Source organism: Plecotus auritus, assembly GCF_963455305.1.
Source record: "Plecotus auritus genome assembly, chromosome: 6".
In the NCBI taxonomy this organism is placed as follows: Eukaryota; Metazoa; Chordata; class Mammalia; order Chiroptera; family Vespertilionidae; genus Plecotus; species Plecotus auritus.
Window position 1 is genome coordinate 67,808,924 of NC_137773.1, and position 25,093 is coordinate 67,834,016.

The 25,093-nt window shown below is 34.2% G+C and overlaps 1 protein-coding gene across 10 annotated transcripts in view; it reads right to left on the reverse strand.

The window, feature by feature from the left end:
* Window positions 1–25,093, reverse strand: part of RAPGEF2 (Rap guanine nucleotide exchange factor 2) — a 249,033-nt gene that overhangs the window by 18,386 nt on the left and 205,554 nt on the right. For all 10 annotated transcript variants that reach the window (XM_080673715.1, XM_080673711.1, XM_080673714.1 and 7 more), the window contains 11 exons: window positions 20,528–20,705; window positions 16,118–16,254; window positions 15,097–15,255; window positions 11,447–11,599; window positions 11,031–11,195; window positions 8,777–8,884; window positions 8,484–8,687; window positions 8,274–8,382; window positions 7,330–7,576; window positions 2,254–2,411; window positions 1,394–1,634 (listed from right to left, as the gene is read on the reverse strand). In XM_080673715.1, the coding sequence (XP_080529841.1) occupies window positions 1,394–1,634; window positions 2,254–2,411; window positions 7,330–7,576; window positions 8,274–8,382; window positions 8,484–8,687; window positions 8,777–8,884; window positions 11,031–11,195; window positions 11,447–11,599; window positions 15,097–15,255; window positions 16,118–16,254; window positions 20,528–20,705 (1,859 nt within the window). The remainder of the gene's footprint in view (window positions 1–1,393; window positions 1,635–2,253; window positions 2,412–7,329; window positions 7,577–8,273; window positions 8,383–8,483; window positions 8,688–8,776; window positions 8,885–11,030; window positions 11,196–11,446; window positions 11,600–15,096; window positions 15,256–16,117; window positions 16,255–20,527; window positions 20,706–25,093) is intronic.

Consider the following 25,093-nt stretch of genomic DNA (forward strand, 5'->3'; position numbering starts at 1 on the left):
AAACTGGTCTTTTGCATATTTTGCCAAGAAAACATGGCAAAGAACACATACCCTGGGCCACTGACATGCTGATTTTGGCTACTGATGAAGCCCATGACATCTCTCCATCTCTAACTTTCCTGAATAATGAATGTGAATCATGAATCTTCACCTTGATGGGGATTTGTAGCACTCCATCATGGTTATAGATATATCAACATACATTGAAATAATAATGAGAAAAAACCGACCTCCAAATAAAAGAAACTACCTGCTAGTGGCAGGGTTGGCAATGAAGTAAAAGTGAAGAAGAGTAGAAGGTTATAGGTGTTAACAAGAAAACGAGTTCTGAATGAATCTTATCAGGATTTAGATGTATGAAAAATTCAAGTACAATGAAACACTCCATATGGTGAGTAACATGGGAAAAAATGTGATCTTTGGAACCATGTTAATTTTCAGTCAGTGCAGAATCTAGTCATTAAATGAGAGTCAAAACTTAACTACTTTTTCAACTTTTTACTAATCTATGCTTTGAGAATACAAATTACATATATCTATCAATGGAAATACCATTCAAAGGACTGACAAAATCATGTACATTGTTTTCTTGCAAATTGCATGTGTTACATAAGCACTTATTCAGCAGCGGACCAAGCTTGCAGCAACTAAAGTTTGGTGCCAGAGTTAAGAAGTGTTTGTCACAATATAACATACAATACACAGCATGAGCCAATTACATTGTCATAGATGTCTCTGCCTACATAAATGAAGCTCCTACAAGAGGCACATAGGCAGGAGCAAATGACAATAGAATGTTATGAGAAAGCATTTTTCTGAACGCGCATTTCCAAGAATAAGTGAGAACTGTGACTCTACATCAGTCTTTCTTTACCATTCTGCCAGCCCAGGGCCCTAAAGAGCAAGCATGAGAAGTTATTGCTTGCACACTGGTGTACAGTTAACAACATGCAGGCCACAGTGCCCTTGCTTTGAACAAGTCCTTCAGAGATCCCTGTGAGGGTGAAACTCTACTGTGTGCATTTACTTTGATAAAGCAATTCCCAGTGAAGGGGGAAAACTTCTTAATCTGCAGGGATACTTACCCCCCTCCCCCTTTTTTAAAAGAAAGGTTTTTTTGGGGAAAAAAATGTTTTTATTGATTTCAGAGAGAGGAAGGGAGAGGAACAGAAACATCAATGAAGAGAGAGAATCATTGATTGGCTGCATCCTGCATGCCCCCCGACTGGAATTGAACTGTGACCGCCTTGGTTCATAGGTCAACGGTCAACCACTGAGACGGCTGGGAGGTACTTACGCATTTAAAAAACCCTTTGAAAGTGTACATCTCTTAGACTTTGATGTGGGTTTGAAGGGGCGGGTAAACAAATCCAAAAAGATAGATATTGAATACCTTCCACTCAGCTGTATTCTATCAGCAAGTTTGGAAAGCTGATCTGGAAGCCTTCTCTGTTTGATGACTCCCTCAGGTGTGACGGAGACCTCACACAGGGAATACTGATCAGGAGTGGCCGTCACAGCAAACTCCCTGATGGCCTGAATGACCACTTCCTTCGCCGTGGTGTCCTTACTGATCATGATGTATCGGCTTTGCTGATCAGCTTTGAAGACCCTTAACACTTGATCTGGCAAGTCTGGGGGAAAGAAAAGCCATATGTAAATAGAAAGGATTTTAATATATGGTAATACAATTAAGAGAATTAATCTGAAAACAAAATTTAAAAAAACCCTCTTTATTAAAGAGAATGCTAAAATTTCCCCTCTCATTTACTATAGCTCTTCTTCAAACATGCAACCAGTCCACATGCTGATAATCTGCAAGGACGCATTTTCCCCTATAGATAAACACATGATCTACAGACAAATGCAAACTCATCAGTTCATAGCAAAAAGTAAAAAAGTTAAATCTAAAGTTCATCTGTATTATATACGGAAAAGCTCATTATTAAGCTGACCTAAAATAGGCCTTGTATTCTGTTTACTTCCTATGACCTAGTAATGCCTGCACGGTATGTATCACCTTCATTTTAGGAAAGAGAAAACAAATTTCAGAGAGATTAACTTGCCCACAGCTGTATCAAAGTAGTCTGAAGAATAAAAAAGAGCTGGTTCCAATTGTTCGAAGGTGCACCCTGACTAAGCATCTGATAAATCCAGTGGCAAACCAAGAGAGATACGTACAGCGCTATCATCGATGCATTAGAAGAAAAGAGATGGTTGCAATTAAACAAAAGCAGCATGGGTAGTGCTCACCAGGAGTAGTACTGAAGTCTAAAATGCGATGGTGTGACTGCAGTAAGTCAGGGTTGCTGGATGACAAGGTGCCACTGACGGGCAATGCGGTTGGGATATGCTTTGTCTGCCTTAATCCCACGATGCTGTCGTCTTGAGACTGACCAATCCCAATATCACTGAACAAACAGGAAAAATAGAAAATAAGCAATCAACCAGGTAAAATGTTTAACTCATCAAGACATAACTGACACAGACCATAAGTAAATCACATCTCATAGAACATGCAGTTAATGCAAAAATATTGATGAATTTGGTTGAGAATTGCAAAAGTAACTCGTGCTTAAGACTATATCCAACTCCATTTGTTTTGCTGTTTCTTAAGTGTATAGTGTGTTTCCTTGAAACCTATGTCTTTTAAATAAGACAAATCATAACCAATAGTAGTTTCTCAGTACAGAAATACTTTTAAGAAAAGATAAGCTCTGGTTTCTGATGGAAACAGACTTTTTTATTATTATTACTTTAAGTGTTTTTATTGGTTTTGGAGGGAGAGGAAAAAAGAGGGTGGGGAGAGAGAGAAACATCTCTGTGTGAGAAAAACATCGATTGGTTGCCTCCCGCATGCACTCTGACCTGGGATCAAACCCACAAACCAGGCATGTGCCTTGAATGGAACCCGAACCTCTGGCGACCTTTTGGTGCAAGGGATGATGCTCAACCAACTGAGCCACACAGGTCAGGGCGGAAACAGACTTTTTAAAAAGTACATTAAAAAACATATAAAAAACACACTTAGTTCTCACTCAGCTGACGGCTTCCGCATCAGAATGATGAATTGTTTTATAATCTGATCTTTAAGAACTGAAGAAACTGAGTGAAATGAATAGAGGGGAAAAAATCCAAACTGTCCCAATTTCATTCTTCAGTGTTTCAGAGAAATGAGATTACTACGGAGTCAAATGTAAATGAACCCTGACACAGACATTATTTCTTAATTGCACAGAGCATAAGAAAGCAGTGGTGCAGAGTGACATTTCTTGGCATCGAAGAGGCAATGAAAATCCAGTGACTCACTTTTAATTCTCTACTCAAATTTTCTAGTTACACATTTAAGTTCCCAGAGAAATACTGCTTATGGGTAGCTACATATTTATTTCCATTTATAGAATACCTGCTACAGTGGACAACTTTAGAAACAAAGATTTGAAACATGATTTAATAATAAAGAATATTTCTAGATTTGAAGAGTCAACTGTTTTTAAAACATCAAAATACAACAATATGCATGCACACACAAAAAACAACTATATCACAAGCAAATGGTTAGAGCTCTATCTAGTTTCTATAAATATCTTGAAAGAAGAAAAAAGAAAATTATATTAAGGTTGGAATGTCATAAATAAAATTAAGGCAATTAGAATCAGTTAGGTTTTCAGACATTAGAGCTTGACCATAATACCAACTATTTTTAATGGTTCTGCTAAAAAGATACCCCGTAGCATTCCCTCCCTCCCTCCCTTCCTCCCTCCTTCCTTCTCTCCCTCCCTCCCTCCCCCTTGGTAAAATAGACATTATAAAGGTAAATAAGCAAGGACAAGAGCTTTCTGTTGAAAAAAAAATTAAAGACAATTTTAGTGTAAGTTCTTTCAAATTTATAGGTAACTCCATGCCAAAATTTCTATTTATTAAGCACACAGAAGCATGCACATAAAGACTAAAAGTGTTAATGTTCTGTGAAACACTCGAACTTTTACATTGTTAGTCAAGTTTTAATATTCAACCCTACAAGCCAATTTTTACTGCCAAAAATATTAGATGTAATACATGAGCTGAGATAACTACTATGGGCTCAGGCCAAAGATATAGCTGACTGGGCCACCCCTGGCACAATTGGCTGTAAATATTAGTATACTCCAGGCACACCCAGAAGAGATGCCCTCTTAAGAAATGTTTCCTTCAGCATTTTAACACCTAGTATGATCTAACTCTCTCCTCTTGCCTGTATCTCTATTATCCACAGACATGGGGATGCTCCAGGATTGAAACTACTTTATATTCAAGATAATTCAGAAATGTCTTTGAACACATCTTCTTATTGTTCAACATTCCAACTCTGTCACTGTTACTGAATTGGTTTTTGGCCTTCGTTGATTTTAGACTATTGACTTACTCCCTTTTTTCTCTGGGTTCATCAGTATCTCTCTACTTTCCTGACAAACAGTTCTGAATCCTACAATCCTCTTGCCTCATCCCTTCCTTTCCCCTCTATTTACATCAGTCTCATGCCTATCCTTGGCAGTCCGCCATCATTCAGCATCTTAGTTTCCATAATATTTATAATGTTTGAGAGAGAGGGGGGGAAAAAACAAAACAAAATGACATATCTAGAAGATTTCTCTAATTGACTAGTTTAGTGCCTTTGTAAAAAACAAAAAAATCTTTGCAAACACATGCTGGTTTCTAGGAGAGAAAAGTTTTAGTAGTAACCAGTATTAAATCAAGTCTATCAGACCAATATATAGATCCTACATTTTACTGAGTGTTTTTAAAAATATAATTATTTAAAATGGAACTCCCATTTGACCCAGTAATCCCACTCCTAGGAATATATCCTAAGAAACCAGAAACACCAATCAGAAAGGATATATGCACCCCTATGTTCATAGCAGCACAATTTACAATAGCTAAGATTTGGAAACAGCCTAGGTGCCCATCAGCAGATGACTGGATCAGAAAACTATGGTACATCTACACAATGGAATACTATGCTGCCGTAAAAAAGAAGGAATTACTACCATTTGTAGGCACTTGGATGGAATTAGAGAACATTATGCTAAGTGAAATAAGCCAGTCAATGAAAGAAAAATACCACATGATCCCACTCATTTGGGTATAATGAAAAACATTATAAACTGATGAACAAAAAGATAGTTACAGAGGCAGTAAAGCATCAAACAGACTGTCAAATTACAGTGGTAAGGTTAGGGAGAAGTGGGGGAAATAAGAGATCAACTGAAGGACTTATATGCATGTATATAAGAGTAACCAACGGATGCAAAACATTGGGGGGTGAGGGCATGTATGGGGGTGGGGAGGGGGTGGGGGGGCAATGGTAAGATATGTACACATATAATACCTTAATAAAAATTTGAAAAAAAAGAAAAATAAATAAATAAATAAATAAAAAATAAAAATATAATTATTTCTTTCTACTGCATTGCAATATAAATTATAGCAAATAATTTTTACGTAATAAAATACATAAATGATTCATACTTTTTTAAAAACTGCAAACCAAGATGCTTCCTCAGTGTTCTAAATTCAGTACCTCTCATTATTGTCTTTCTTTCCCCTTCTCTAGCTTTTGAGTACCTTTCTAAGTTCACAGAGAACAAAATTATACACAGTATTTTCATACTGTGTACCTTGTTAACATCCTATACTGTGAATGGATTGCATCCCAGTTCTTACATGTCACATTTCTTTCTTTCTTTTTTTTTTAATATATTTTATTGATTTTTTACAGAGAGGAAGGGAGAGGGATAGAGAGCTAGAAACATCGATTAGAGAGAAACATCGATCAGCTGCCTCCTGCACACCTCCCACTGGGGACGTGCCCGCAACCAAGGCACATGCCCTTGACCGGAATCGAACCCGGGACCCCTCAGTCCTCAGGCCGATGCTCCATCCACTGAGCCAAACTGGTCTCGGCTACATGTCACATTTCTATTAATACTTGCCAGGGTCACACTGACTTTTGATTTTTTTTCAGGTTCATATTTAACTCATGGTCAAAGATTACTCTGAGGTCTTTTATTATTATTGTGCTGCCAATAATTCTACTAACAATGTGAAGTGTTGAATGTTTCACAAAACATTAATACTTTTAGTCTTTATATGCATGCCTTTCTGTGCTTAATCAAGAAGGGTCACTTTCAAAATCGACTTCTGTTTTCTGTAACGCAGACCTAAACCATGGCCACTTGGAAACTTACTCAATATAAATACACTCTCAAGTCTATATATAAAACCATCTTACTCACTGCTTATCCTTAAGACTCTATTACAGAAGTCTTTTGTAGCTGATACAAAAACATCAATCATTATAATTCAATGGGGACAATACAAGTTTGACACTCAACCCATCAAAAGTATATTCTGGACCATATCTTTAATCTGTGGATGAAAATTTTAACTGAAATGGAATTTAAAAATAGAAATGCTTGATATAGCCCTAAGTTTCTGTAACTACTGCTCCTTTAATTATAAAGGAAAGAAAAGAACATGTTTTTAAGTTATCTCTTATACCATTGTAGTTTGAGGAATATATAATAAATAATTTGGTGCACCAATGTTATTTAACATTAAAAACTTTTTGATTGATGGTAACAGTTATATAAAACATCCTTAGACTGAGAAGAAGCTAAAATGAAGAAATAACCAAGTAAACAAGCAAAGCTAAAAAAAAAAAAAAAAAAAGTGAAACCAACAGCTTTGTCTAGTCTGAGCTCCTGGCATGAATAAACAGCCAAGAAGAGATTTGAGAAATTCAAGATACACCTGACATTCTGACTGTAGAGAACATTGGGAAGAAGAAAGGGATTCTGTGTTTGGTTGGTGATATACTGGCAACAGTTAAATAACTGCAAACAGAAAAGAAAGGAAAGAAGAGAATGGCAAGGATGAATAGTAGCAATGGGAAGAAGCAAAGATTTGGTTGGCAAAGAGCAGATGCTGATGGTAGAGAAGACACTCAGAAACAAAGAAATGGTAGCAAAAAAAAACACACCCATTTCCCAATTATAGAGAATATGGGAGCAAATGCAACATTATATTTTTAAAGACTAAATGAGAAATAAAAAAAATAGTGCAAATGAGGAAGTGCTATAGCTCTCTCTAATGAAGATTGGGATGGGCAAGTAAATGGCAAAAACATTATTAAAACAAACTTGATCGTTCAAGATTTCTTCTAAGATAGCTTAGGCGTAAAAGCTTAAAACCTTTTTTAGATTCGTGCAAATATTAATTACATCATTACCATTGCATATTATTATAACAAAAAATAATGGACACAAAATTTACACAGACACTTACTTATATGGTTTCTGTGGCAAGATACTGATCCGAGTCTTGTCGAGTATCTTCTTTAGCTTGTTCCTTCCTCCAACGGTATTGGCTTTACTTTTTTTATTTACCTTTTCAAGTCCTATCACCTGTTCCACATCTACAGCAAGATCTGGAATGGAGTAGCGACTGGCCTTTTTGATGTCTCCAATTTTAGGAAGGTGAGGGGCACCATTTCTTTTCTCTTCTGACAATCTTGTCAGAAGTTCTTTAAATACTAAAATGGAAATAAACACCACAGAACACCCATTATAAGAAATTGGAGCAATTCAAAGGCAACTGTAGAACTTGGAAATAGATGAGTAGTATAGACTTCAGCTATCAAAACTGTAATCTTATAGGAAAACTCTACTCCAATGAATGAATGACAACAGGAATCTGCTTTATAATGTTGCTCTATCATTCCCACTCAGGATAAGTTAAAAGAAAGTAGCTTTTTTTTAAAAAAAAGATTTTTTAAATTGATTTTGAGAGAGAGAGGAAGGGGAAGGGAAAGAGAGAGAAACATCTATGTGTGGGAGCAACATTGATCGCTTGCCTCCTGCATGCCCCTATCAGGGAATCAAGCCTGAAACCCAGGCATGTGCCTTGACTGGGAATTGAACCAGCAAACTTTTGGTACATGGGACGATGCCCAACCAACCGAGGGCTAAAGTAGTATATTATTTAAATGTGTAGGTATTCAAAACATTTATGAATAAACACATTGATAAAACATAATTTTTATGGTCATCACATCAGTAGATTCTGATTTAGGTCTAATTACATACTTACATAATTAATTATATATCTATGCATCTTACTATAAATGTTTTTATTCCTATAATGTTTAAAATATAACTTATAAACTTAATTTTATGATTAAGTTTATAAAGATCAAAAGGAGAAAAATGAAAGTATACAAAAATACTTACCAAATAAATTGGTTTTCACAGTGATAGATAAATGTGTGTTATTTCTAAGAATTTCCATGGCTTTTGACAGCTGAATATTTTCAAAGTTTTGACCATTTACTTCTAGTATCTAAACATAAAATTATAAAATTAATTATCAATATCCCAATAAACTGAAGGAAAAAATACACCAATATTCACCCTTGAAATCTGGATTTAGAAATATCATACCTGATCCCCTCGTTTCAAGCCAGCTTCAGTTGCTTTGCTACCTGAATCGACACTGTCCACAAAGATCCCAAATCCCTTCTCTGAGCCTCCAAGTAAGATAAAAGGCAAAGGAGCTTCTCGGGATGGTTTTGTTAATGTCATCAATCTCCTTTTTGCTTTAGCTGCACATGCAATATTTAACAGCCTTAGATGTCCACCCATTTTCTGTAAGAGTTCAGAAAGAGTAGTTTCAAAGACAGGCTGGATAAAACGGTCTTAAAACCGATGGTTTTTAAAATAATCACAACTATTACCTCTCTTTCCAGATTATTTTCAAATTCTTCTAGAAATCGAGTCATCGCAGGATCTCCTTCAAAGTCATTGAAGTGATTATTTACCCACAATAATACTACCCGTGTAACCTGAAAAATTAATTGTTTTCAATAGGTTTTCTAAAAATTCAGTGCTATAAATTTGCAATTAAAGTGATTTCAAATTAAACATCCAAACAACCTAGTAATAACAAATAAGAAAATAAACTAAGTATAAAAAGCCTCAGCAATGATTTTATTCATAAAGAAATGACCTTCTAAAAATTTATACTCTGAATATTGACTCTAGATTGTTTTGCCAAGAAGGGTCTTGACTCTGAAGAATGGTAATAAACTTACATCTTACTTACTCTCAAAATATATTTGCAACAGATTACCATAAAAACAAAGCTATAGTAAAACCAAAATAAATGAATACAAGATAAAGAAGAAAGAAAAAAAAAATAAAGGTAGAGAGCAGAATAGACACAAGGAATGAACAATATTAAGCCTAGAAAGATCTTCAAGGGAACAAGTTATAAAAGGAAAAAGCTAGCTGGGAGTTACAGGGAGTTACATGTTACTTGTTAACATTAAGATTTAGAAACCTCTTAACACCCGTAATTCTTCAGGAAAAATGAATAGCTTTTTCTCACCCTACACATGTGTTTTCACACAGCCCAACACCTTCATACAGGCCAATATATACACTCTCAGTTATGGATTTTTTTTTTTATACCCAGCAAGAACTATGTAATATTCATTAGACTATAAGTTCCATGAGTACAACTTTATGTTATGCTTTAAGGGCATCCTTAATACTTATAACAATGCTTGGCATAAAGTAAATTCTCATTAAAATTTTACTAAATGAAGTGAGTATAATTGCAAACTTTAAATATAAAATTACTTGTTTTCTCTTATATGAGTTTAATTTCTAAATTTGAATAAAAGATAAATTTTCTATAGGATTGTTTTCAAACATTAACCTCTTAAAATGAAAAAAATTAAGCATGCTATTCTACCAGTAAAGAAAAAGAGACGATGGTATATAGTTCATTTTTAACCATAGTTTAAAATACTATTTATTGTTAACATACTGTGATAAATTATAGCATAAACCTAATCACTCATGAGTCAAATCTTGATATTTACATTAATTTTATGTCATTTACCATAACTACTGCCCAATTTTTCAAATGTAGGAAACATTTAAGATGATTTCCCTTAAAATGATATCTAACTCTTGACTTTCTTATAAAATTATAATTTTGCAGCTGAGAAGGCAACTTGAAAGTCCACTAGCCATATTACACATTAGAAAAACGAGATTCATAAATCATAGAATGAAAACTACCACCAACAGCAAGCAACCTTTAGGATGTGCTGGCTCTGAGCAAGGTACTACATAAAGAACTTTATTTTCTATTATTCATTTTCACAACAGTCCCAAATGGATGTTGATTATTCATTTTACAAGTAAATAAATGAGTGTCAGGAGGGTGATATGGCATATAAGGTAAATGACAGAGGCAATACTACTCAAATCAAGTTTTTATGGCTGAAGAGCCTGGCTGAGACCTAGGCCTGTGACTCTCAGAATATGAACCGAAAAGCCATACTGTCCAAATGATTTCCCTAAGGCCACACAGCCAGTGAGGAGCGGGACCAGCACTAGCGCTTGGGCTTTTCCCACCCTGCCTCTCCCAAGTCTGTCTCATGTAAATCAGACTGCACATGGAAAGGAGAAGTACAGACTATAATTAACTCTCAAACTTCATGAGAGTATGTAGTTTACCATCCAATCTAGCCTGACACAGCTCGCAAGAGAAGCTGAAGAGGGGCTGTTTAGAATTTTATTACTGAGACCTACCAGCCAGCAATGGTGGTCATGCAATGCTGCTATGGTGCCAATTTAAAAACTGTAACTTTTCTTTTATCTGGTATACACTGACCCTCTACCTAGATGATACATATTCCTATGGAACTCAGATGTTTGGGGGTTGTTCTAAAAGAACTAAACTTTAAACATTTGTCAATAATTTACTAACATTTGCATAAAAAAAGGTAATTTCTAGGACTGAACCTCACAACATATAATAAGAACTAACATTTGTATCACTTTTGCTTAAAAAGTACACTCTCTTAATCCATTAAAATAATTTGAACGTCATTGGCATGACAAATATACTAAAGTATACTTGTTTATATATGAATATTTCATACTTAAAAGTCAAACTAGAATATATTTTCCAACCTTATCCCTGAGGCTCGGGTCATTAAACCACTCCAATAACTTTTTGCCCACTTCCATTGGGCTAGAAAGAAAAGTCCTATAGGTCAATAGGAAGTCTTCTATGAACGTTGGATCCACCACCGAATGCTCTTCCACCAAATGCATTGTTAATCTTTCTGAGGTACCCTGTAACAAACAAAAGGTTTAGTCACTATTCCGCAGAAACAGCATCGGTACAGTACCCTGAAATGTTCAAATCTTCAATATAAAACAAACTGGGTAGTGACATATATTAATAAAACTGCTGTTCATCAGGAAATATAAAGACTTTTTACAAGTATTAACTTTTAAGAAAAACTATGCCTAAAAATTGGGTGGAGGAATCTAAAGTTGTCACACCTGATATTGCCAATAAAATAGAACCATATTTGTCTTACCTTGATGACGATGTGTCCCTTTCTTGTTCCAGTTCGATCAAGTTCTCGGTGTTCTTTCACCATAACAATTTCTCCTTCTTCCTCCACTTTTTGCATGTTCTTCTCTACTTGGTTGAGAATACGGCAATAATCTTGCTGGGCTATGCAGACAAACTAGAATAAAATATAAGTCACATGTTAATGATAAAGTGCTTGCAAGAGACTTAGCAGTACTAATAACTCAGTGTTTTAATTATTTAACTCTGACATTTTTCTATGTCTTTCCCATACTTTCTAATGAGTGCAGTAATGAACCTTAATCAGAATTCTCTACTTTTTAATGTAGTTCTTCCTTGCTCAAGAAAAGTTTCATTTTTTAGAATATTTATGTGCAGTTTATATTAAAAACACTAACAATTTTAAAAATCAGATGATAAAATTAGGAGTCCTTTCTCATGCCTCTTCTTTGACAATTAAAAAAGCATTAGTGGAGGGGAGTGGAATCTTAAGAGAATAGACATAAAAACATAATCACCATTTAGTGGGTTTTAAAAGTTTGAAAAAATCTTAAAAGCAAGATTTTAAAATAAAGATGGTTTTAATAAAAAGACACTGAAATTCCATACATGGATATGTGAAATAGAAATTAAAATTTGCTAATTATATTGATAAATCATTTTAGAAAGTCTATTAAAAAAAAAAGGTCCACAAAATAAGCCATATACTTGTTAAGCTCAAATCATTATTCCTTATAACAGGTGTTAAGGGTGATCCCTGCTCTTAAAGAAAAAGTTAACAATACACACCAAGCCATTACTCCTGCATGACCCTCATTATACACACACACACACACACACACACATATATATTTATAAAATGTCAGGGCTTAGGGCAAAGCACTTACATTTCTTTGCAGTTTTAAGGAAAGTTAAGAACGAATTATAGAAATCACTTATAACACAAATTAACCAAGGCCACAGTTGCATCTGAATTTTGAATGATTTATTCTTATTTAAGAAATAATTTTGGGATAAAAAACATGAACATTTCTTTTTCTCTTTTAATTGAAAAGATGGGAAAAAAGGGGGATGGTTAAATTACAGCATACATAAGATAAAATATGAAAGCCATCCAAAATCATATTTTCATAGGACATTTAGAGTTCTGGATTAATGTTCATGATACTACATTAAATATTTTTAAGGTGAAAAACCAAATATTGTAATATTTATACTGGCATCCTCCTTCTCAGTATTTTGCAGTAACCTTACAGGACTTCCTCAATTTATCTTCCAAATCATCCCATAAAGAAGGCACTACGATTATCTCCGTTGTACAGACGAGGACACAACTGTAGCATCAGCTGCTAATTTACCCAAAGTCCCATAATTACATGCTTGCCAATTTAGAAAAATTGTATATGCTTATCAAGATCTTAGAAGGAAATATAACAAAATGTTAATTATTTGTAAGCAATACAAATTATAACTGACTTTCATTTTTTAATATACTTTTCTATATTTTCCTTTTTTTTTAAGTTGCAGGAGCAGTTCACATTCAAGAAATAGCATATTACAAAACTGTTTTTTCCACTGAGTTGGATGATATCACTAATTTTTCTATTAAGACTTTAGAATCAAAAGTTAAAATTCAAAAGATATAGGCTTTCCTTGTAAGTAATTATACATAGTTTATTCATTTTTTAAAATTCCTTTTAAAAAACCCATTTCCATTACACTAACCCCATATATGGTGCTTAACTTTTGGTCTCAAAAATATTTTTATTTTTTAAAACTTTTACAGGGAAGAAAAATCGTTTCCCCTATCTCCAAATAACCATGTTCTTTCTTATACTTAGTTTTAGAGAACATAATTCTATCATTTTCTCATTCATCTCCTAAAAAAGAAATATATTCCTGAGTTAAAATCACTAAGTAGGCAGAGAAAAAAAAATGTATTTTGAAGAGAAATGTACTAAAATTAATCTTCATGACTAAGAAAATTAAAATAAGTTTGATTTAAAATTCTCAATGTCTGGACAGTTTGGGCATTTTTTATTTTTTTGCTTTAGAGATATAAATGACATTCTCCAGTTTATTCCATATGCTTTTGTCTGCAACTATCAGAATATGTGATTCAAACTTATGCATAAGGATTCACATCTGCATTAAATCCAAAGCTAAGGGTGGGCTTAGCACTGACTGACTCAATGAACCAAATACACGGAGTGGCCAGATTATTATGATCTCTGAACGCATAATAATCTGGCCACTCAGTGTATAGCCTATATAATAAAAGGCTAATATACAAATTGTCCCCTCCACCAGGAGTTTGACCAGCAGGCAGGCAGGCCAACCACCCATGTCTCCTCCCCCTGTCCAGGCTGGCCAGACCCCATCCATGCACGAATTCATGCACCGAGCCTCTAATATATATATATATATATATATACTGAGTGTCCAGATTATTATGCATTCAGAGATCATAATAATCTGGCCACTCAGTGTATATTATGAAGGACTCAGGCTCTTTTGGTCTCTCTATCTAAAGTTTGGACTTCAATCTAAAGCAAGTTCCTCATGACTCTAGGATGCATGCCAGTGACAACTGAGCTTCAAGCTTCCTCATTCACATGCAGGAAAGTGAGAGAGAACATTGCTTCTAGTTTGGGCATTTCTTCAGCAAACTAAAATGCCATAAAAAAAGAAAAAATCCCAAAATGAATTTCTAATATGGGCATACAAAGCTGATATCTAAAAAGAAATTTAAGATGAAAACATTTATCTACATTTTTATTAGATTTATTTTTGCTTTAAGAAGTTTAGAGATCTAGTGAGAAATTCAGGTAAAACAATTTTAACTGGTATAATAAATTCAATTTGTGAATTGTTTTGGTGAGGTTTATACTTTTAGACAGCTGTTGACACATAAAAGTATGTGTTATGATCTTGGCACTATGATATAAAATAAAAACCCAAACAAGATTTTGCTTATAAAAGGCCAATGGCAGTTTATGTCACAGTATTATTTTCTCTTGGGCACATGACATCACAATTTATATTAATCAAATTAATTTTCAAATTTGGTCTCAATATTTTCTCTAGTCTTTAATTAAATGTTTTTAAATAATGAGTATTAACATAGTCTCAGCACTGACATGTTAGCTATTAAGTATTTTCCTTATGTCAGCAATTATTTTTTACTAGCAAGTCTTTCTACTGAGTCATACTAAGATTATCACTTCTAAAATTAATTCCTTATCTTGTTTATATTAAATAATAACACTGTATAACTGTACCAGATCATCTTTATTAATCTATTTATACAATTTATTTTTAGTATGTGAGTTTTACTCCCATATATTTTGATGAATTGAATAGATTATCAATTATTAATGGAAAATTTAAAAATACCATCTGTATAGAACACTCTTTTTAAGAGAACATATTTCTAGAACACTTAGTTTTTGTGTAGTTCAAATAACTTTTCAGAGAGATTTATTTTTAATTTCCTGGGGCAGGATAACACTAAAATTATTAGTTCTACTTTAAAATCTTACTTATAAATCTAAAAGCTGACCTATTTATTTAGGCAAAAAAGTCTTACCACAACTACAGATATATGTTCTTTATTAAGCATAAAATAAACTTTTAAAAAACGATATTTTATACCTGGCAATCATCCACCTTTGTTCTCATTACTCCTTTCATATATTCTTTGTCCATGGTGGGAGAGACACCAAAACTATTTCCCATACATAATATTTCTGCTTTGCCATCTGGGTAAGTCACTTCTACAGAACCATTGAGAATCACTGACCAGGAATCCAGCTAATTCAAAAAATAAATATAAAACAGAAAATAACATCATGATCATGCAGTTGTAAAAGACAGAATACTCCCTACACATGATTTAGCAGACTTTTCATTCTAAAGATGGAACAAATAAGTAAAGTTAACGGTTTACCAAATTCACAGAACAAGGAACAAAGCATAGCCATGTATGTAGTACGTATTTTTATATCTAGCACAGGGTGTATGTCATTCTGCTCTCTCAATATGACTTTGCATATTATTCTCTAAAAAGACATAAGGGGCCTTAGCCGGTTTGGCTCAGTGGATAGAACGTCTGTCTGTGGGCTGACAGGTTCCATTCTGGACAAGGGCACATGCCCAGGTTGTGGGCTCGATCCCCAGTAAGGGGCCGTGCAGGAGGCAGTCAATCAATGATTCTCTCTCATCACTGATGTTTCTCTCTCTCTCTCTCTCTCCCTTCCTCTCTGAAATAAATAAAAATACATTAAAAAAAAAAAAAAAAAAAAAGACACAAGGGGAAAATTTCTTCTGTTCCCCAAACACAAGTAGTAAATAAGAAAAAGTGATCACCACTGCTTGAATAAGAACATTAGTTTCTTCTGACAAAAGGCATATTATAAACATTTAAGTTGTAACATCTGTAAAGTTAACACATAACAATATCTTTATCGGTATCATTTGAAATATTGTAAATAACTGAAAATAAAACAATGGATTTGGACTACTTTGACATAATAATGAGCGTATCATAACTCTTGACTTACTCAAACTTGTTTATTGCTTTTTAAGGGGGAAAAAGTAACTGGCTTTTTGTTCATTTGCTGTATTGACAGAACCTCAAACAGAAAATTTTTAAGTGGAAGAAATATTTACTAACCTCTTCACCATCATTTAACACTATGGTCCCAGCTCTTTCCACCACTGCAAATACCATCACAGCACAGAGTTCCCGTCTCACTGACATCGTCATATTGGCAAAAGCAGGCAACTGGTGCATAAATTCCAAGAGTTGTTCTGAAAAGGAAAGATACTCAGTGTAAAAATTACATTGTTTTTTTTAAACAAGCAATCAAAAAGAATGCTCTAGGGTTCTTTATTTTTAAATGCCCTAAGATTCGACCCATTGAAAAATGTAATTACTTTAAGTATCTTTAGTACAAGTTGGCTTTCTTGCAGGTCTACAAAGATTTCTGTCATTATGAAAATAGTGTCATTTCCTTGTTGTGTCAGGAGCAATAGTATACACTGTAATTCAAATTCTAATGGGAATGAATAAATTAATAAACTTCAAATGAGAAATTTCTATTGAAAATGAGCTGTGATTTTATTAAGGCTTATTAAGGGGTGAAATGATAAGCTGAAATGAAATAGAGCTCTGAGAATTCTCTGAAAGCCATTGAAGTCCATTTCAGTCCACTCCAGTGCCTTTTGGGCAAGTGGATGCCCAAAACAGTGAGCAGAAATAGCTACCTTCAATCTAAAGATATTCCAGGATTTAGAAACCAAGGAAGGGTGTTTTCAATGGATCAGACAAATCTATAAAAACTGGTCAATTAAAACTTTATATTGTAACATGTAAGTGACAATATATTATTCCTTATCCCACAGATGGACAAAAAAGAAAGACACGTTTGATCACTCAATTGGCGATACTTTGGAAGAGCATGAGTCTAGCTATTGATGAGATGATGACTTCAAAGTCTTTTCAAGTCCTGTGGTCTCAATTTTTAATTTTCTGTATTATTAGGCAGCTTTACTAATTACTAAATTCTTTCCTTACTCTTCAATATGGCTCTATGAGGTACATGATTGTTGCTGTTTTTATTGTTATTGTTTTTTAAAATATATTTTTATTGATTTCAGAGAGAGGAAGGAAGAGGGAGAGATGGAAACATCAATGATGAGAGAGAATCCTTGATCGGCTGCCTCCTGCATGCCCCACACTGGGGACCCAGCCTGCAATCAGGGCATGTGCAGGGAATCGAAAAGTGATCTCCTGGTTCATAGGACCATGCTCAACCACTGAGCCATACCAGCCAGGCTTGTGTTTTTTAAAAATCTTAGAGGGAGGAAACAGAGACTCAAAGCCATATAATTAGGTGGTGGCAGTAACATGATTCAGGACCATTTGCCTCAAGAGTTCACGCTGGACATCACAGGTAGTGATGAAGAACAGAAGGTGTGTGTCAGACATCATTTGAATACTTACTAGTTATATTATTTTGGGAAAATTTATGTAATTCCATTAAGGCATATTTCTCTCATTTGTTAAAAAATAATATACATGTCTTTATTGGACACTTGTGAGGATCAAATGCAATAAAGGTTAAGTCTTTAACACAGAGTAAATCTGTAATAATAAAAGGGTAATACACTATTTAGACTGGATGTCTTCCGGATGTCATTCAGATGTCCTTCCTGACAAAGCCAGGGCAGGAGGGAAGCCAGCCCGGGTCCTGGGTGCCCGTGGGTGGCCTGAGGGAAGCCTGCCCGGGTCTCAGGTGCCTGCTGGCAGCTGGAGGAGGGAAGCCCGGGTCCTGGCAGCCTGGGTCCCGGGTGCTGGAGGGAAGCCAGTGCCAGCAGCTGGGGGATGGAAGGCCTACTCTTGCACAAATTTTCGTGCTTCGGGCCTCTAGTATTTAATAAATGAAAATAGCTACTAATGTCTTTATTATATTCTTATCTTTCAAATTTTTAGCTAAGTAAAAATTCCACGATATTTTTTCCCCCACATAATGAAATCCTCCCCTTGAATATTCCTTCTATCTTATGACAAATTTTATGTTGTTGTATATAGTTTGTTAACTGCAAAAACAATGTAGAATAGAAAGATATATTCTACATGTGAATGTATATTATACATACATATACATGTATATTACATTTCTGGAAGGTCAGACTGGGTGATTTTCTCTAGTTCAGCTGGGTAATGTCTGCTCTGATGAGACCCTACGTCATCCCTCCTGTGTAAGACTTTTCATTACATAGTGTAGCTTTGGTAATCAGGCGCATAATAATCATAGGTGGTACCCAGGGACTCTGTCCAATAGGACAGTGTTCTTCAACTTGACCCAGACTGACTGATGAGTCAAGAATTTATTTTACTGTTGCAACCGGCTGTTGTTTTTTTTTTTTAAATGAAGAAGAAAGAGCATTAAAGCACATAACTTACAGAAAGGATGAGTAGGTGTGTTTGTGTTATTTATTCCTGGGGACAGCAATAAAGCAATTTTGAAACCACTGTAAGAGATGACCCATATTTATTACATGTGCGAGGTAGGGATCATTGTTTTACAAATACACTGACCTCCTGGTTTAAAACATAAAGGCAAATGAACAAGTCGTGGTCCCCTGACTAACACATTATAGCTCTGCTGTTTCCAGCCTCTGTCTCTTCAGCTCCCACCCCCAACTCCTCATCATAAGGTATGAAAGTATCACCTATAGACCACCCATTTTAAAAATATATATTTTTATTGATTTCAGAGAGGAAGGGAGAGGGAGAGAGAGATAGAAACATCAATGATGAGAGAGAATCATTGACTGGCTGCTTCCTGCATGACCCCTACTGGGGATCAAGCCTGCAACCCAGGCATGTGCCCTTGACCAGAATCAAACCCGGGACCCTTCAATCCTCAGGCTGACGCTCTATCCACTGAGCCAAACCGGCTAGGGCCCATTTTACTCTTTCCTTTCCCTGAGTAAAAGCCAAAGATTCATGGTCTTAAGAAAAAAATGAGACTGGAAGTCGCCAGAAATATTTTCAACTTAATATAATGTTTAGACAATAATAAAAGTCAAATTACCAACACAAGTATGATGGAACAATTTGAAGTATCTGAATATGAAGTATTAAATATAATCACTAATACTTGCTATAATGATTTAAGTGTCTTGCACAGACATTTTTCTTGCTTTTTGGCAGATTCCTACTCCATTAGTAGATCATAAAATCAATTTGTGATATATGAGTAGTGACTAACATTAAAAAAATACAACATGATGGAAAATAGGTGTGCATCACATATACTAAGGATAAATAATAAAGGAGGAAGAAAATATCTAATGATAGAAAATGTCCATAATTCTTCAGGCTCAGTTGAAAAACAAAAAACAAATAAATGGTTAACCCGATGGCATCTAAGAGTTTTTAAGACTATCAAAGATTCATTAATGGAAGGGAATATTGCTGTTTATGACAAATATTAGCCATTTTAAAAAACTTTTTTCCTAGTAAATATGACACAGTGGAAAACCAAATAATCAACTTATAAGATCAGAAACTGAAGTCAATTCAGAAAATTAGCTTACCTTATTTGCTTTGGCTTAATTTTATGTAAGAAACAATATTAATGTTGTTGTTGTTTTTTTAAATCTATGGAGTTTTTGGTGGTACATGATGGGGGAAAAAGAAATTCTTTGAAAGGGACCGAAGTCCTTTTATCTACCTTAATGTGTCAAGGCCTCAAAAGATTAAATTAATAATCATTCAATCATTGGCTACCTACAAATTATGAGTTGGGAGACTAAAAATGAATAAAGTCCCTTCCTTCAAAGTAATGAAACGAAGGTACACCTAAGAATCTAGGGAAACCCAAAGAGAACATTGTAATTCTGGGCAGTTTTAAAAATATGATAAAATATTAGCAATTTAATTTGATTCAATAAACCCCCTTTTCCCCCCCAACTATACACCATCCCTTCTTTTCTTGTGTGGATAGGAAGAGAGGCATTTAGAGAAAATACCAATTATCCAGATGTTTGTAGTTCATATGAAAGATGCCTGTTTTAACTAAATACTGGAAGATGAGCTAGATTTAACACCAGTAACAGCAAATGATAAGGCTAAAGAATTATTATTTGTAGATTCTATTTTTTTTTTAATATATTTTATTGATATTTTACAGAGAGGAAGGGAGAGGGATAGAGAGCTAGAAACATCAATGAGAGAGAGACATCGATCAGCTGCCTCCTGCACACCTCCCACTGGGGATGTGCCCGCAACCACGGTACATGCCCTTGACCAGAATCGAACCCGGGACCCTTCAGTCCGCAGGCCGACACTCTATCCACTGAGCCAAACCGGTTTTGGCAATTTGTAGATTCTTAAAGAAATTGAGCAAAATTGATTACAAAAATGTTTTCAAGAAATGCTACTGTTGACACAAGGAAATGGATAAAATTAATGGCTTTTCAAGCCTGCTATTCTTGGGTTCTGTTCTATCGGATAATTTTACTTCTAAAGACTTTACATTGCTCTCAGATTCATTTTCTCTTCCAAACTTACCAATGTCATCATCTGTCCTGTCAATGGGGTCCTTCTCCAGGCAGTCTCGCACAATGTCCCTGCTCATCAGAGGATCCGATGCCCTTTCAATGTCTTCTTCATCATCGTCATCCTCAGAATCCACTGCTGTTTCTGGCAACCCACTCAGGTCCATATCACCAGCCTCACTCTCTGTGGCCTTAACACAGAGCAAAAAAACAACTTTTTAACTGTTTTAAGTAAATCTTTTGTATCCAAAAGAAACAAGAACAAATCTAGTTTAAAATATTAAAATGTTTATTATATCAATTTTTCTGTAACAAAGTTACATGTATCAACATCAACAAGTAGTTATGTACCCAGCACTATGTAAAATAATTATTTAAACAAAATGAGTGATTTTATTCCCTATTAAATTTTTTGTTGGGATTAATAATTTTCTCTATATTTTTTATTTATTATCCAAGCTATCTATGATATTTAAAACATAGAAAGAAGAAAAAAAGTAGTTTATGTTTTCACTCCATTTTTAAAAGAGAATGACTTAAGCTCATGTTAACATTTTCTAAAGTTTAACAAAAAGAATTTTAATCACATTTTCAATTTCCTGAACTAAAATACGTATGTACATTATAAGAAAAACCTAGGGGGAAAATAATTGAAGACAGAATACCTAATGAATATAGGATAATTGAAAATGTCTGTAGGACAGCTCTGCAAGCAAGGCCTTAATAAATACCACTTAACAAACACCATCATGAGCAGAGGTGCTCCAGTTGGGAGAGCAATAAGGCCTGTGGCCGAGGCAGAGAGAATCAATTGTGGCACGCTCAGAAACAAATCGCCTAATTTAAATTCAGAATCCACAGAATTGTTTCTAAATTCTAGAATGAAAATGAAGTAGAGCTTGTTGTGATATAGTATGCCAAGGCTGTGAGCAGAGAATCTAAGCCAGCATTGTTGCTATTGGCACCTTATGTCTGATGTCTAGAAATGTGACAATTTGCTAATGCTTGTTCTGACTACATTTTCACCTATTTCATCTTTACACTGAAGATAATTACTCATCACCTTATACTTTCAAATTTACAATAAGTCCTCTGATTGTACATTCTTTAATATTAGCTCAGGATGAGGGACACTAATGAAGAAAGAAATAAAAACAGAAAACTCTTTTAAATACCATAGTTATATAACAAGGTTTTTCTTTAATTTGTAAACATCTAACATATGATAAGAAATGAAAAATAAATGAATACAATCTCAGAGAAATCTTATTATTTAAATGAATTATATTTGTCTTAAATAGAATAAAAAAGACTCTCAACTGTGAATTGGATCAATCCCTCCAAAACTGAACCCTCACCCCATTCATGTTAATGATCATTACTTGTTTTCTGTTGTGTGTATTCTATTCTTTAAGAAACTATGCTTAAAATAACATTCACTAAACCTGAAGATGATTTTTATTTTATTTAAATAAATATATATTTTATTTTAAAATACTACAGAATTCCTTTTAATAATATGTTTGAAGTTAAATCAATAACTTGTCAGGAACCTACTAATTTCATAGTATCACTTTCTCATGAGCAATGAGATGTTTGGAGACAGAGTGAAGTTAAAGTTTAATGAACACTAACTGGTCTACAGAAGGGTACTGAACTTAAGAGGAATGCCTGGAACCTAATTACTGAATTTTATTTTTTGCTGAATCAATACACAAACTCAGAGTTTAATAGTTCAATCAGTTCTACCATTCACTATGTGACTTTAGCAAAGTCCCTTAGACTCTATGAAAGCAATTTTATTATCAGCAAACTGCAGTTATATCTTGCCATTCACAGGACTGTTGGATCAAATAGGGAAAAGAAAGCCAAGTACATAGGCTACATAAAAAGTTCCTTCTTCATGGGGACATTTTTCATATCAGTAGTTGCATACCTTTACCTCTCCCCATCCCTGCTATGATCCTCGCACAATTTATATTAGCAGAATTTGTAAAAAAACAAAACAAAACAAAACAAAAAAACCCCACAAAACTCTGGTAGAACCCTAACCCCTTACATACTGTGAAAAAAATTTTCTCAGGCTAACTGCATCCATTATATTCTGGATCAATGGCTCATAAAATAATGATAAAAACAGTAATTCTATATTGCATGACTACCATGTATCTAGAATATTTGATGTTTTTAATACAAAATAATTAATCTTCATAGCTATTCAGCAAATTAGATTGCCCCTATTATTTTTAATCCTCACCCAAGGATATGCCTTTTAAAAATTGATTTTAGAGAGAGAGGAAGGCAGAGGGAGGGAGAGAGGGAGAGAGAGATCGGTTGCCTCAGGGGATCAAAACCACAATCTGGGCATGTGCCCTGACTGGGAATTGAACCTGAGACCCTTCAGCACATGGGTGATGCTCCAACCAACTGAGCCACACTGGCCAGGGCAGATTGCTCCTATGTTTTAGATGAAAAAACACTAAGGGAAATTAATTAAACTGTTCAAAATAAATTAAAACAAAATAAAATCCAGCAACTGTGCCAGGACTCAAAATCTGGTCTAACCAATACAAACTACTAAATAAATACTTTGCACTATAATACTTTGCCCAGTTTTCTCAAAAGAATGTCTTCATAAAGAAAATAAGTTAAAACATAATAAAGCAATAAAACGTTTTCTGCTTTGTTATGTCACAAAACACGAAATGTTTAAAAATATATATATTTACATATAAACATAAAACACTTGCTAAATTCTAGTTTCTCCAAACTATAATATTACTAAGATTAATACTTGTCGTTAAGGTCTTTTATTCTAAATAATGACATGCACAGACACCTTATATTTAAAAGGTATCTGATTATATTTGTCTCAGGAGCAAGAAGAAAGGCTTATATATTTTAGTTAGGCAAATAACTTTTGTCCTAAATTAATTTATCTTTCAAATATGTAACCTAATATAAATTTAGATGCACATTATAGCTATAGTCATAATCTCAAAAATCTATTAATATTATCAGATCAATACTGAAAGCTCTATGATTTATTTAAATCAAAAGGGACTACATATATTATTATTAAAATACAGTTCTTAAAACCAATTTACTTTGCATTTTTTAAAAGTTGATTTAGATATTTTTATTTTTTTTAAATATATTTTTATTGATTTCAGTGAGGAAGGGAGAGGAATAGAGAGATAGAAACACCAATGATGAGAATCATTGATTTGCTGCCTCCTACACGCCCCCTACTGGGGGGGGGGGGATTGAGTCCACAACCCAGGCATGTGCCCTTGACCAGAATCGAACCTGGGACCCTTCAGTCCGCAGGCCAACACTCTATCCACTGAGCCAAACCGGCTAGGGCTACTTTTCATTTTTAAAGGTTATCAAGAAAAAGAACAAACTGAGGAAATATTATATGCCATAAAGCTCTAGTGACGTTTAATTTAACTAAAATAAAAATAACTAGTGTCTGGCTGGAGTGGCTCAGTTGGTTGAGCATCATCCCATTCACTGAATGGTTGTTGGTTTGATCCCAGTAGGGGAGCTTCCAGAAAGGCAACCGATGGATGTTTCTCTCTCAGAACAATGTTCCTCTCTCTCCCAGCATGTACTCTGGTGAGAATTAAAGAAAAATAAAAACTACTATACATGTTTTACATTAAGTACTTAAAAATCATTTATGAAAAAACTTTTTGCTTATTAAATATCCCACATGGATACCCATGTTTAAGAGGGTTGTTTAATAGAATTCTTGATTTAAATAAATTTTGTGCAGAATTTCAAACATACATATTTAACTCAAACAGTACCTAAATTTAGGCTAGATATAAATTTAGGCTAGAAAGTTATAGTGAATGCTAGTGCTGATACTAATTTAACTGAGACCAAAGTGAGTAGGAACTGCAGACAAAACCAATACGTACAAAGTATGAAAATACATTTCAAAATAAATATAATGCTTGCATTAATCTAGTTTGTGTATCATAATTTATACTGTTCCTAATCTTATACTACCAACATTTTTATTTCAATATAGGGTTTAAAAATATGTGTATACCTAAAAGAAAAGAATAATTCTTTAAATCTCTTAATGTAAATTGTTAGGTTTCTTTCCAAAAATTAACAATCCTAATAGGTATTAAGAATGTCTATCTGTAAATATTTATTATAAGAAAGTCTGCTAATTTGATAGAAAGAAGTTTCATATTTACATCCTCACATACTCAATTACTAATGTTTGAAGGTATAGATACTTGCATGTTCTCTTCTGCAAATTACCTACTCTTGCCCTTTGAATATTGTTATATTATGAGCTGAGTATTTTTCTTATTAATTTGCTTAAGAGAGTTAGTTATAGTCTGACTTTACAGGTCTCAGTTGATCTTATAATTATTAATTTTTTGACCATTCATTATACCATTAAGAATTTGATAATTCTTGGAATTTAATCTTAATTATGGTATAAAGTGAGATTATAAAATGACCCCTCCACCCCAAAGACCATTTATTGAAAAATCCACAACGTTTTTTCATTGATTTGCGAGGTTTCCTCTATTACTACAATCCTTACACA